The sequence below is a fragment of the Notamacropus eugenii genome, chromosome 4 (genome assembly GCF_028372415.1).
Source record: "Notamacropus eugenii isolate mMacEug1 chromosome 4, mMacEug1.pri_v2, whole genome shotgun sequence".
NCBI lineage: Eukaryota > Metazoa > Chordata > Mammalia > Diprotodontia > Macropodidae > Notamacropus > Notamacropus eugenii.
Genome location: NC_092875.1, coordinates 72,258,444 through 72,270,709, shown reverse-complemented (window position 1 = coordinate 72,270,709; position 12,266 = coordinate 72,258,444). Strand labels below are relative to the sequence as shown.

At 46.7% G+C, this 12,266-nt stretch overlaps 1 protein-coding gene across 1 annotated transcript; it reads right to left on the bottom strand.

Moving 5' to 3' along the window:
• Window positions 1-5,041: 5,041 nt before the first annotated feature.
• FEM1A (fem-1 homolog A) lies at window positions 5,042-9,822 on the bottom strand. The gene has a single exon (XM_072601857.1). It carries the CDS (start codon window positions 8,875-8,877, stop codon window positions 6,874-6,876), a length of 2,004 nt encoding a protein of 667 aa, XP_072457958.1. The 5' UTR covers window positions 8,878-9,822; the 3' UTR covers window positions 5,042-6,873.
• Between the last annotated feature and the right edge of the window lie 2,444 nt (window positions 9,823-12,266).

Sequence of the window (12,266 nt, the reverse complement as noted above, 5' to 3'; positions counted from 1 at the left end):
AGCACACAATCCATCCCTAGACCCATACTCAAAGCCCTTGTAGCTTGAGAGAACTTTTAGAGAGTGTGATCTGTTGGCAGAGACCTTCAGAAGTCCAGGTTTCCTTCAGGTCAGGGTGAGGGGGCAGAAGACATAAGGGAAGAAGGATTCTAACTACCCTTCAAAACCCAGTTCAAGTCAGGTCACCTCCATTAAGCCTTACCATATGGAACACTCAATCTGTACTCCCACAATGGAAAAGACTTCACATGGGTCATGGCTTGTCTCCATGTAATCATTTCAGTATGTTGAAAAGATTACTGGATGTAGAGCTTTAGAGACAGAAGGAACCTTAGGGGCCATGCAGTCCAGTCTTTTCACATTATACAAGGTATCTCAAAAGTCTTAAGTGCTGCCAAACCTTAAAACTATACCTTAGTACTTATGGGCCACCCTGAATATAGATGAGGAAATTGAAGCTGAGAGGAAGTGACCTGTCTAAGGCCACACAGGTAGTGAATGGCAGATCCAGAATCTGAAACCCTCAGACTCCAAATCCAACAGCTTTTCCATTATGCAATGAGATATTTGAATCCTGGCTCCACTACTCACTCACTCTGTGGTCCTAGGCAAATCACTCACTTTTCAGTTTCCTCATCTGTAAAAATGAGGGGGTTGGATGAAGTAACTTCAGTTTTCTATTTCTTGAAATGGAAAAAGGCAATAAGAAATTTTGTAGGCAGACCTGAACCAGAGGAGAGACCATATGCTCTGAGACATAACCAAACCAGAGAGTTACATCAGATGTTTCCAAAGGACCCAAAAGACAAGACTTTTGTTTTACTGTTGTACTTTTTCAACTTTGAGCTTTTTATCTGTAAGGTCTGTTTCTCACTACTCAGTTTTGAGTCATAGATCCAGTATAGACTGAGGAGGGGCCCTATACCTAGGGGTCATTGTCCAAGGGGCCCTAGACTGTGTACTGAATGAGAAAATATAGAAGCAAGCAGCATCTGTGTGCTTCTGACCCCCACCCTGGCCCTAGCAAAAAGTTCAAACATAAAATATGGTTAGAAGAATAAGTAAATAAATATGTGCACACATACACGCACACAGACAACATCTTGTATAGACTATAGTGGCTTATTGAGGGACCCAATACTGCCAATAAGGCCTTGTCACTGGGGTAAGGACAGTTGACCTGGGAGATTTGCCATTCAGATGAGAGATAAAAAGGCACAAGAACTGGGGTAAGGATGGGCAATAAGATGGCTAAAAGATGAATAAAAAAGGACTATTCAAAACCAAAAAGTGTAGGACTATTTGCCCCAGCTCCTCAGCCAGACATCTGAGACCCTATTATATCTAGTGACTCCCTCCCTCTTATCTCACATTCAAGAACTCTCTTCCAGATACACCATCTTCTAATCAAACTGGCTACCTCCTCAGCACAAGCTTCCATCAAACCCATGCCTGGACTGCCCTTACTTCACACGACCACTCACTAAGGCCAAAACCTCACCCATTCTTCAAGTCCTCATTCAAATGCTGCCTCCTCTATCTAGAATCCTCTCTGATCGAGGCAACGAGGAGGGTTCATCCTTCTTTTGAGCTCTCACTGCCATTCTGTTCCAACTTTTATGTACTTATCAGTCTTCTTGTCTCATTCCTGTTACTAGACAGGATTATAAACTCCTTGAGGACAGACATCATGCTTTATTTTCAGAGTAACTTCTTGTACTTTATGGTTTACAAATCATGTTCCTCCTGCAAAGACTTGCAGTGCAAACAATAATGCCTCATTTTACTGATGAGGAAACAGAGGCTCAGAGGAGAGGCCTGATTTAGCCCCAATCACTTGTATAGGCTCCAAGGTCAATGCTCTGCCAAATGACAGTTTTTATATCTCCCAACATGTACCTAGCATGATACTCAATAAGCCTTTGAGCTGAATTGACTATGCCCAACATTTCTGCTTAACTCCTAACATTATATGTAAACAAAATGTAAAAAGATGGTGACTATGGGAAGGAGGAAATCTGAGGGGCTCTTCCTCCCCTTCTCCTTACCCCATATTGATTTGTTTAAAGATTATCATTATCAGGTTTATCCCAGACAATTTGAGTAGAACCACATTTGCTATCATAGCTGAACTGCTGTATAATCAACTCATACACTGGTATAAACCATAGCTCATTTCTGGAATTCATTCTTCTATTTGTCTTTCAAAATGCTCTTCCTTAAGACTCACTGTCAGGTTCTAAACCTTCCCTGAAGCTCTCAGCATTCTCATCCTTCCAACTAAAGGTGAAGTTCCATCTTTCCATTCCCCACAGACCTTTGCCTGGACCTCCCTTTCATTCTTTCTCAGCTACTTGTGGACATAGCCTCTCCCCACTATATAGTAAAAACTCTGCCTTGGACTGTTTCTTAAAATTAAAAGTTGATAGGGGGGAGGAAGAAGGAAAAAAGAACAAAGTAAAAAGTTCACGGCAGAGAACAAAAGAAAACCTACAAGGAAGCAAAGATGGACAGCTTCCAACATAAAATACACAGGCTTTCTTGAAATGTTATTGTTAAATATTCTGAATCCTCTCCTACGTTCTGCTGTGCATATGTTTTCTTTTGTTTATTTTATATTTAAGTTTAATATTTAAGTTTGTAATGTATTATTATGTATTTAAGTTTTAGTTATTTGTCTAAAATAAAAAAAAGAATGCTAAAGAGACAAATAAAAGGGCAGCTAGGGGGTGAAGTAAATAGAGCACCGGCCTTGGAGTCGGGAGGACCTGAGCTCAAATCTGGTCTCAGACACTTGACACTTACTAGCTGTGTGACTTGAGGCAAGTCACTTAACCCCAATTGCCTCACACCCCCCCCTCCAAAAAAATGTAAAATTTGAATTTGAAGTAACAAGGCAAAGGATGTCCTTGTCTCATTGACTTGGATTATTTCTTGTAGTCACAAAGACCACAGACAAGTGCACTCACGTACACAGACACAGACATACAGACACGCAGACACGCAGACACACAGACACACACACACTACGGCAGAACAAAATACAAAGCTTCCTTCCTAATTTCATGTCTCTCAAGGCTGGTTTCAGGTCAACTTTGCAAGGCCTTAACTAACATTTCTCAGGGACTGTTTTTCAACATTTCCAAGCCATATTTTTCTCATGTCAATGTCTCTGGGCTGTTGTTAGTACTTCATGTTCTAGCAAGAGATGTAAGACACATCCCTTTACATGTGACTTGATTCCCTTTGTAACCCAATCTGTAATTTAGTAGGTAGAGTGCTGTGCTAATAGCTCACAGAGTACTGATGTAGCATGGATGGGTCTCTGACTGTTTCTATTTCATGCTTTTTGGATTTTATTCTAACACAAACACAAACATACATACACTGAGTCATGTGGCTGCTACTCTAGGACCCTAAATTTACACAAAGAATTCCCACCCTTTCAGCCTTGGCCGTTATAGGGTCAGGCATATGGCATATTCCACAGTTTTTTAATGCACACACTTAAAAAAACGTACACACAACTTTTTGAAGGTTACCTGAGAAATAAAAGTACTTAGCATCAAATAGAGTTCTGTCATTTTTCTTAAAGTCAAAAGTACTTTACAGTCTTGAATGCCACACAACATCCCTGTGAGGTAGGATAGTATCATCCTCATTTTACATGTGAGGAAAACAACACAAGCGAAGCCCTTCTAGGCTTAAGCTTCAACAAAATCTCAAGGGTCTTTTTTGACCCAGTACTTGGGTCCCTGAGATAATCCATGCCATAAATTCAGTGAGACAGTATGTGTAGTGGGAAAAAGAAATCCATCCAGTATCTGCTCTTTTCTGAAGCCAAACTGGACTTTGAGGGTTTGGGAAGATATGCAAAGGAAGGCTATTAACCAGTCAGGAGCAGCTGCAAACGCTAGGTTGGTGAAGCATAGCTTTCTAGGTTAATTACGTCTTTTTTTCTTCTGAAAAATGTTTTGTTTGGAGAAATCTTAATATAAACAATTTTTTTTTTCTTTTGTAATCAAAGTGGTGTACACTAGGTTAATGTATAGTTCTTTCAAGGAACAGGACACATATGGCAGCATGGAATTTACATGGTAATGGTGTTGGCTCAGTTATACTCATAGTGCTAGGTTCATGGAACTAGAAAACTATCACAAAACTCCACCTTAATACTTGGATTTTGGGCCACATATCCTTACCATCTTATGGTCTCTATCACAGTGAGAAGGGTTGTAGACATTAGTGACTACAGAGGGATTAGGATCCGATTTTCAGAATGAAACCAAACTTACAGAACGGCTAATTTAGGAAAAACCTCATTGATGGTTCAAAACTAGGATAAATCAACAGGCTTAAAGTAGCAACTTAAGCTGGTGAAAAGGCATGAAGTGGGGAAATGGATTACTTTCTCTCCCAGTTTGCATTTTTCCAGGGAGACAGTGCTCCTGGAATAGTCATTAGGCAGGCTTCACTTTAGAGTTCATCAAAAAGGAATTTTTTTCTCCTGAGATTCAGACACATGCCAGATGCCTTTTCTTTTGGGACAGAAGTCAACATCGGAGAATTGTAGATCCAGTAGCTGAAATCCAGTAGTCCAAAGATAACTATTCTCAGCCTGCCAGGAGCACTACCAACTGCACAGACAAGACACTTCCCTAAGTTGTTTTTGATAGAAGCTAACCTTCCTACCTAGTCAGCCCATGTTAAAAGCTGGGGTCTGTGCTAATTTGCAGGACAATTTTGCCCAAAGTTGGGGGGGAAAGTTGGATTAAGTTTCTGAAGTTCTTCGAAGCCTTAACACTCCATTAGCCAATGGATTACAAAGTCCAAGAGGACAAAAGAAATCTTTTCACAACCAGACTTCCTGTCCAGTTATTTATATGGCAAGTACCACCGAGTCTGGAGGTTGGGGGGTGTCTTAGTCCCAGAATCCAAGGTTGACCTAGAAGGGCCCCCCTCCCCTACCCAACCCATTCACCCATCCCACCAGCCCCTTTTGCCACACAAACCAGCAATCATCAAGGAATTCCCAGGCAAGTCAGTCTAGTGCCTTTTCTTTTTAATTACTTAAATATAGGAGCTTAGGCTCACACATTAAACAAGCTTATTTTTTTTGTTTATTCTGCATTCCAGTGAGAACATTAACTGCATTTTCCACCTTGATAGAAGTTAAGCCATCTTATATAAATAAATCAATTTATAGTTTAACACTGCAAAACTAAATGACAGACCTGATTTCCTTAAAGGGGCAGAGCATCAGATTATCAGCATCCTGGTCTTTGGTGGCCTGCAAACACTAATCTAATGGTGGCTTTTAGTATATGCAGTACAGTGGATTAGTGTCAAAACTTCACTCTCCTGAGCCTGACCTTTCTCCAAAAATGAAGGGGGACAGCTGTTTAACCTTTTCCACTAGACTTTCACTTTGGCCAGGCCAATAATCTTACTGCCTGCCAAAGCCTCTGTAATCAGTCATTTCTCCTGAGAAAATATCCGTGACAGCACGTTTTCTGAGACCACTAGCTCTTGGCCAGCACTTAACCATGGGCTATTGGAAGCAGAGCTTTCCGCAAACTTGAGTTTAAAGCCTGTCACTGATGGCCTAATACCCACATTCTAAACGCATTTGGTTTATTAAACTATTGTCCTACATGGGACTTTGCTTGCGGAATCAACTCTGGAAGATGGCTTTAGAAACAATTGCAACCTCCAACTCATGGAGTCTATTGATTAAATGACAAAATGGGAAAGGAGACTGACGCTGGGTAGGAAATGTTCTCTGACTTTAATATGGAAACAAAGATTTGGCAGCTATTCCTGTATCAGAGAACTGGTATTGAGCACAGATCCTCTAAACAGTGCTGATTCATGATTTCTAAGCAAGAGTTAGGGGTTCTCCTACTGAGAGAGGAGAAATTGGCAGGCCCATGTGCAAAAGGTAGAATGAGGTTTTTAAAATGGAACTGTCCATAGAGCTTTATGGACTGAAGCCATAGACTTCTATCTTAAATGTAAAGCACACACAAGTCTTCACATACCATTGTGGCCTACACTGCCTGTTCCAGGGACTGCAAACAAATACTGCTTTAAACTAAATGGATCTGTCAGTGGGGGTGGGGGGAAACAGAAATCCAGCTTCACAAACAGGCAGCAAAATCTTAGGACTTCTGCACAACACTTGTGACCTGGCCACCAGAAAAATAAAAACCAAACCAACTGAAAGCCGTTTTAAGTGGTGGCCAGTTCTACTGGGCTCCAGCTGACTCCCACTCCATGGTAACTAGGACAACACAGAGTAGTTGGGGACAAACTGGAAGAGAGAAATTGCCTTGCTTCTTGAATTGCAAAACTGCGCCACTGTGACCCATCAGTCAGGAGATGGCTACTCAAGAGCCCTGACAGCTGAGGTCATCAGGCATCCAAGAGGAAAGAGGGGAGTACACCACCTTCTACTTCTACCTCCACATTCCAGTAGGTTAGGAAGGCAATGGTTTCCATCCGTTTTTTACTAAAGTAGGGTCAACGAACACCTACCACATGGGAGTACAGGAAAAGACAGAACTCATAAAAGAACTTGCACATCTTTCTCCCTTCTAACAATAAGTGACTTGATTAAGGGAAGGTAGCTCTCCTGGTGCACTTCCCTGAAGGCCTTTATGGTGTACTAACTCCGGATTTCTCACTCAAAGGAGAAGTCAATGGGGAATATGGAAGCTCCAGACCCCGCCCCTGAGGCACATTTTACCAGACGCCATCCCCAACCATCTGGGAAGGTGGGAAATAAAAAGTGCTAGGAAGCCCTAGTACCTCCCTCTCCACTGAGGATGACTGAGCAAGGAAGGACGGTGAGGGTTACCCCCCTCCCCCCATTTAGTGCAGTTCAATGAAAGCCTCCAGTTCTTCCGGGATGAAACCCTTGTACGGGACCTTGTGCTTGTCTAGAGCACGGGCTGCAAGGCACTGGAGGGTAATGTAGTTGAAGGGTTGCATGGTACTCTTGCTGAGCAGCTTTTCATCCAGCAGCTCGTAGGCGGTTTTCTTGAAGGCATTGGTTGCATCCATGTGGGCACCAGCCTCCATCAGGGCACTCATGATCAGGGGGCAGTTGTTTTGGGCAGCTATGTGCAAGGGGGTATTGTTGTCAAAGTCCCTGCTGTCCGGGTCAGCCCCACATTCTAATAACACATTCACCACGTGCAGAGAAGGGAACTTGCCCACAGGGTAGCGGCCCACGGCAGTTGTGTCTTTGTCCACAGCCATATGCAAAGGGGTGAAGCCGTTCTTGCCCCGGGGACTGCACTTGAGAAGCCTGTAGACAGTCTGGCGTTTGAGGTGCTCTTGTTCTGGGGTACACTCCACTTTTTCCAAGAGATAGATTAGGTGGAGAATGATTGCTAGGGCTTTGGTGAACTGGGAAGAGTCACCAGGATCTTTGGGGTGCTGCAGTGCCCTCTCTACTTCTCGAACTCCTTTACTGAGCACACCCATGAGGTCTCCGAAGCCAATCTGGGTACCCAGGCTGCCCTTGGTGGTCCGGTCCTGCAGCACATAGGAGAAGAGTTCTGCAAAAGAGAGGAAGCTGCTAGCTGTCATGGGGCTCAGAGGTTCTAGGTTGCTCTGCTGCATGTCTAGGGCGTACTTCCACAAGTGGATGCACCTTTCAAAGTTGCCGGAGTCTGCATACACCGCTCCTCGGTAGCGAATGTAGTAGGAAGTGTCTGGATGGGAGGGGCCCAGGATGCGCTCCCGGATCAACAAGGCCTGCATCCTCATCTCATCCGGGTCGGTAATGAGGGCTTCTAGCTCTTCGGCGGTATTCACTTCCCTGGAATAATCATAGGCCAGGACTAGCTGCTGAGGCTCGGGCTTGGGCAGATACTCCCCGCCCTGGTGCCGCAGCTCCATGGCCCTCCTCCAATACTTGAGGGCCCCCAGCAGGTCCCTCTTTTTGTCCACAAACGTGGCCCCCAACAGCTCCAAGGCCTCCACGGCGGCTTCTCGGCTGGTGGGGCAGCAGCTCTCGGAAGGTTCTGGGGACTGGGCCTCCTCGGAGCCCCGGCTGGTGCTGGGCACGGCCGCTCCCTCCTCGGGCTGCTGCGGCTGCAGCCTGGGCTGGACCTGCACCTCGGGGATGGGCTGCTCCTGGATCAGGTACTCCACGATGTTGGTGTGCCCGGTGACGCTGGCGGCCAGCAGCGGGGTCATGCCGTAGCCGTCCCGTTCCATGCGCGCCTTGCAGCCCAGCAGCAGCTGCAGGATCTCCAGGCTCCCGGACTCGGCGCAGTCGTGCAGCGCCGTGTTGCCCTTGGCGCTGCGCCGGTTCACCTGCGCGCCCTGCTCCAGCAGGTAGCGCGCGATCTCGCAGTGGCCCTTGTAGCAGGAGATCATGAGGCACGTGTGCCCGTGCCGGTTGGCCACCTCCAGGTCGGCCTGGTGCTCGCCCACCAGGTAGCGCACCACGTCCAGGTGCCCGTCGAAGCAGGCGGCGCGCAGCGGCGTGGAGTTGGTGCGCGTGGTGCGGTTCACCGAGGCGCCGCGCCGCAGCAGGCTCTGCACCACGCCCAGGTGCCCGGCCGCCGAGGCGGCCCACAGCGGCGGCGCGCCCTCGATGGTCTCCCCGTCGAAGTGCACCGAGCCGCCCGCTTCCACGCTGGCGCCGCAGCGGTCCACCAGGTACTCCACCACATCCAGGTGGCCGTAGCGGGCGGCGATGAGCAGCGGCGTGCCCCCGGCCGCCGGACCCCCGGCCGCCCCGGCCACCGGCTCGCCGGTCAGCTCGTCCAGCTCTTCCCGGCTACGGCCGCTCAGCAGCTTCTGCAGCAGCTGGAGCTTGCCGTCGCGCGCCGCATTGTACACGGCCGTGCGCAGATCCATGGCGGCCGCCGCTCCCCGCCCATCGGCCGCGCGGGGCCGGGGCAGGGCCGAGCCGAGCCGAGTCGAGCCGAGCCGAAATCGGCGGCCGGCGGACTAGAGCCGGGCAACCTTCACCCTCTCCTCAGCCGCCATCTTAGGCCCGCCGTAGGCAGAACAAAATGGCGCCCGACGGCGGGGAGGAGCCTAGAGGGGCTCGTTGGGCGCAAGGGCCGCTGGGAAATGAAGTTCTCCGTTAGAGATGTCAGCCACACAGACTAACAATCCAGGAAGTGTTAGGAGGAAGCGGTGGCTGCTGGAACGAACCGGGAAAGCGAGGTGCTGTGTGGGAATTGTAGTTCTTTCCGATGAACCTGTGGTGATTACGGGGCTTGGGTTGGTAACCTTGGCTGAACTATGCTTCCCAGCATACAAAGCAAATCCCCCACCCTTCTCCCCTCTCAATTGCGGTCCGAGAAAAGTGAGGAATCTTTGGATAGGCTAGACTCTTTTAAACGTCACCGACGGTTGGCCAATAGCAAGTGCCTAATTACTCTCGATTCCTTTACCCCTGCCGCGCCCGCCTCTGACCGCCTTCAACCACAAGAAAACTCCATTTCCCGGCGATCGTTGGGAGCAAGAGAGCAGCAAGAAGCCACTCAGAAGCCTGGATGGTAGATCACCTTCCGGGTTGGACGGATGGAGGAGGGGTTTTGTTGTCAGTTCCTTCTGTGGGTGGTCTGAAAGGCCCTCTAGGGTAGGGAAGCGGTAGGGGGCGCTGGGCAGCGCCCGGGGCAGCTGGGGAGCCCCGGGGAGATGGACACCCTCTGCGCCACAGAAGCCCCCGGTCTGCTCACTAACGCGTTATTTTGTCTGTGTCGTAGGGGGCAGCATGTAGTTACGGACGCAATCGCCCCAACGCTCCCTCCCGTGCCCGTCGGTGGGGGGAAAGGGTGGGGCGGTGTGCGTGCGTGTGCGTGCGTGTGTGCGTGTGCGTGTGTGTGCGTGTGTATGTGTGTGTGCGTGTGCGTGTGTGTGCGTGTGTATGTGTGTGTGCGCGTGTGCGTGTGTGTGCGTGTGTATGTGTGCGTGTGTTGGGGCAAAGGGTGAGGCTGTGTGTGTGTGCGTGCGTGTGTATGTGTGCGTGCGTGTGTATGTGTGCGTGCGTGTGTGTGCGCGCGCGCGTGTATGGTGTGTGTGTGTTGGGGGAAAGGGTGGGGCGGTGCGTGTGCTTGTGTGTGCGTGTGTGTATGTGCGCGCGCGCACAGTAAATGGCAGACGGTGGCAGAGGGCACTTGGAGTCAGGAAGACCCGAGTTCCCATCCTGCCTCACATTTCACTGGTGTGTCACCCTTGCCAAGTCACCCAGCTTTTTGCCAGCCTTAGTTCCTCATCTATAAAAGGAGAGGCTTGGACTCCCTGGGCCATCCACCCCATTTTCCGCACTGCCCCGGGCCCTGGGCTATGAGCTCAGACCGTCTTGCTCGGTACGGGCCACGCTGGCGGGGGTGGGGTGGGGGGATCAGAAGAACCGGATCTTAATCCCAGTGAGTCATTGAGACTCCCCTTAAACTGGTCACTTGTCCTCCCCATTTTATGTAAAAGGGATAGGACCAGCCAGGGGCTCTTGACATTGAATTATTGAAGTCAATTTTTTTTCTTACAAAAATGTTGATGACTCAATAGAGTTTATTTTCCTTTGCAATCTTATGCCTTTAAAAACATTCTGAGAAGGGGTTCATAGGTGTCCCCAGACTGCCAAAGGTGGCCAAGACACATAAAAGGTAAAGAACCCCTGGGTTAATTCCAGTGGTTCTCTGTCACTCACAGGATCAAACGATGAAATCCCATTTGGTGTTCAAAGCACATGATATGGTAAAAGTCATCAGGGGCTTCCCAGATTTATCGGATTACTCACTTCCAAGAAGTGAATCTGGGCAAAATAAAAGGTTCCAAAGGGCCTATGAGGCACAAATGAATCACTGAGAATATCGTGTTTCTTACCATCTCAATGGGTAGAGAAATAATTTGTAACTGAAAATTAAATTAGTAATACATACATGTGTAAGGTTTTCATTGTTTATAGGAGGTATATTGACTGAGTCATTTGATGATTTTTTTTTTCTATCCCCAAACCAAGTTTTTGGTGTTTTTTCTTTCTATCAGGCACAAATGAATCACTAAGAATATAAATCCACTGAGCCAAAAATAGCTGACATTTATGCCACCCACCCTCTATGGTAGATTAGTATCATGGAAGTTCTTGGAAGAACACTGACTGGTGGATCATGGGAAAATTAACTTCAGTTCTCTATGCCTCAGTTTCCTCATGTGTAAAATAGGGTTGTAATACCTGAAGTACCTGTCATACAGGGCTGTTTTTAAGGCTCAGGTGAGATAATTTCTGTAATAATTCTTTGTAAACCTTAAGATGGCATAAATGTCAGCTATTTTTGGCTCAGTGGATTTATTCTCAGTGATTCATTTGTGCTTGATGGTGGGGGGCAGGGGAGAGACTTTTTTCTGGCCTTTTGAAACCTTTTCTTTAACCCAAATTTACTTCCTGGGAGTGAGTAATTTGATAAATCTGAGAAGTACATGATACTTTTTCCCACACCTATTTGTGAGAGTGGATCTTCTGCACATATTGCTAAAATCTAAATTCAGAAACAAGCTGGACATGGAATCTGAGGTTGAAGCTTTCCTTATTTCAGCCAGACTCTGAAAGCTATAAAACAGCGGTAGTTAAATCATCAGATGACTCAGAGACATACCTTCTATAAATAATAAAGCCTCACATATGTATATGTATTGCTATTTTATTTTTTCAGTTACAAATTCTCTACTCCCTACTTACCCATTGAGATAATAAGAAATGTAATGCCCATCATATATATGAAGTCATACAAAACATTTCCACATTAGCCATGTTCTGTATAAAAAAATGTTAATCTGCATTTTGAGTCTATCAGTTCTCTATCTGGTGGTGCATGACATTTTTCATCACGAATCCTTTGGCATTCTGATGAATCATTGTATTCACAGTTACTAAGTTACCATTTTAAAAATGTTGCTGTTACTATGTACAATGTTCTCCTGGTTCTGCTCACTTTACTTTGCATCAGTTCATATAAGTCTTCCAAAGTTTTTCTGAAACCATCCCCTTCACCATTTCTTACAGAATTACATTCTTAATGCCATAGCTTGTTCAGTCATTCCTCATTTGATGTGGATCCCTTCAGTTATCAATTCTTTTACTCCACAAAAAAGTTGCTATAAATATTTTTGTACATATGGGTTGCTTTCCTTTTTCTTTGATGTCCTTGGGGTACAGACCTAGTAGTGGTATTGCTGGGTCAGAGGGTATGCAGTTTTATATTCTTTAGGATGTAGTTCCTAATTGTTCTCCAGAA

Bases quoted from the DNA above. Each gene is read 5' to 3' on its own strand.
- FEM1A (XM_072601857.1), bottom strand. From the start codon at position 8,877: ATGGATCTGCGCACGGCCGTGTACAATGCGGCGCGCGACGGCAAGCTC.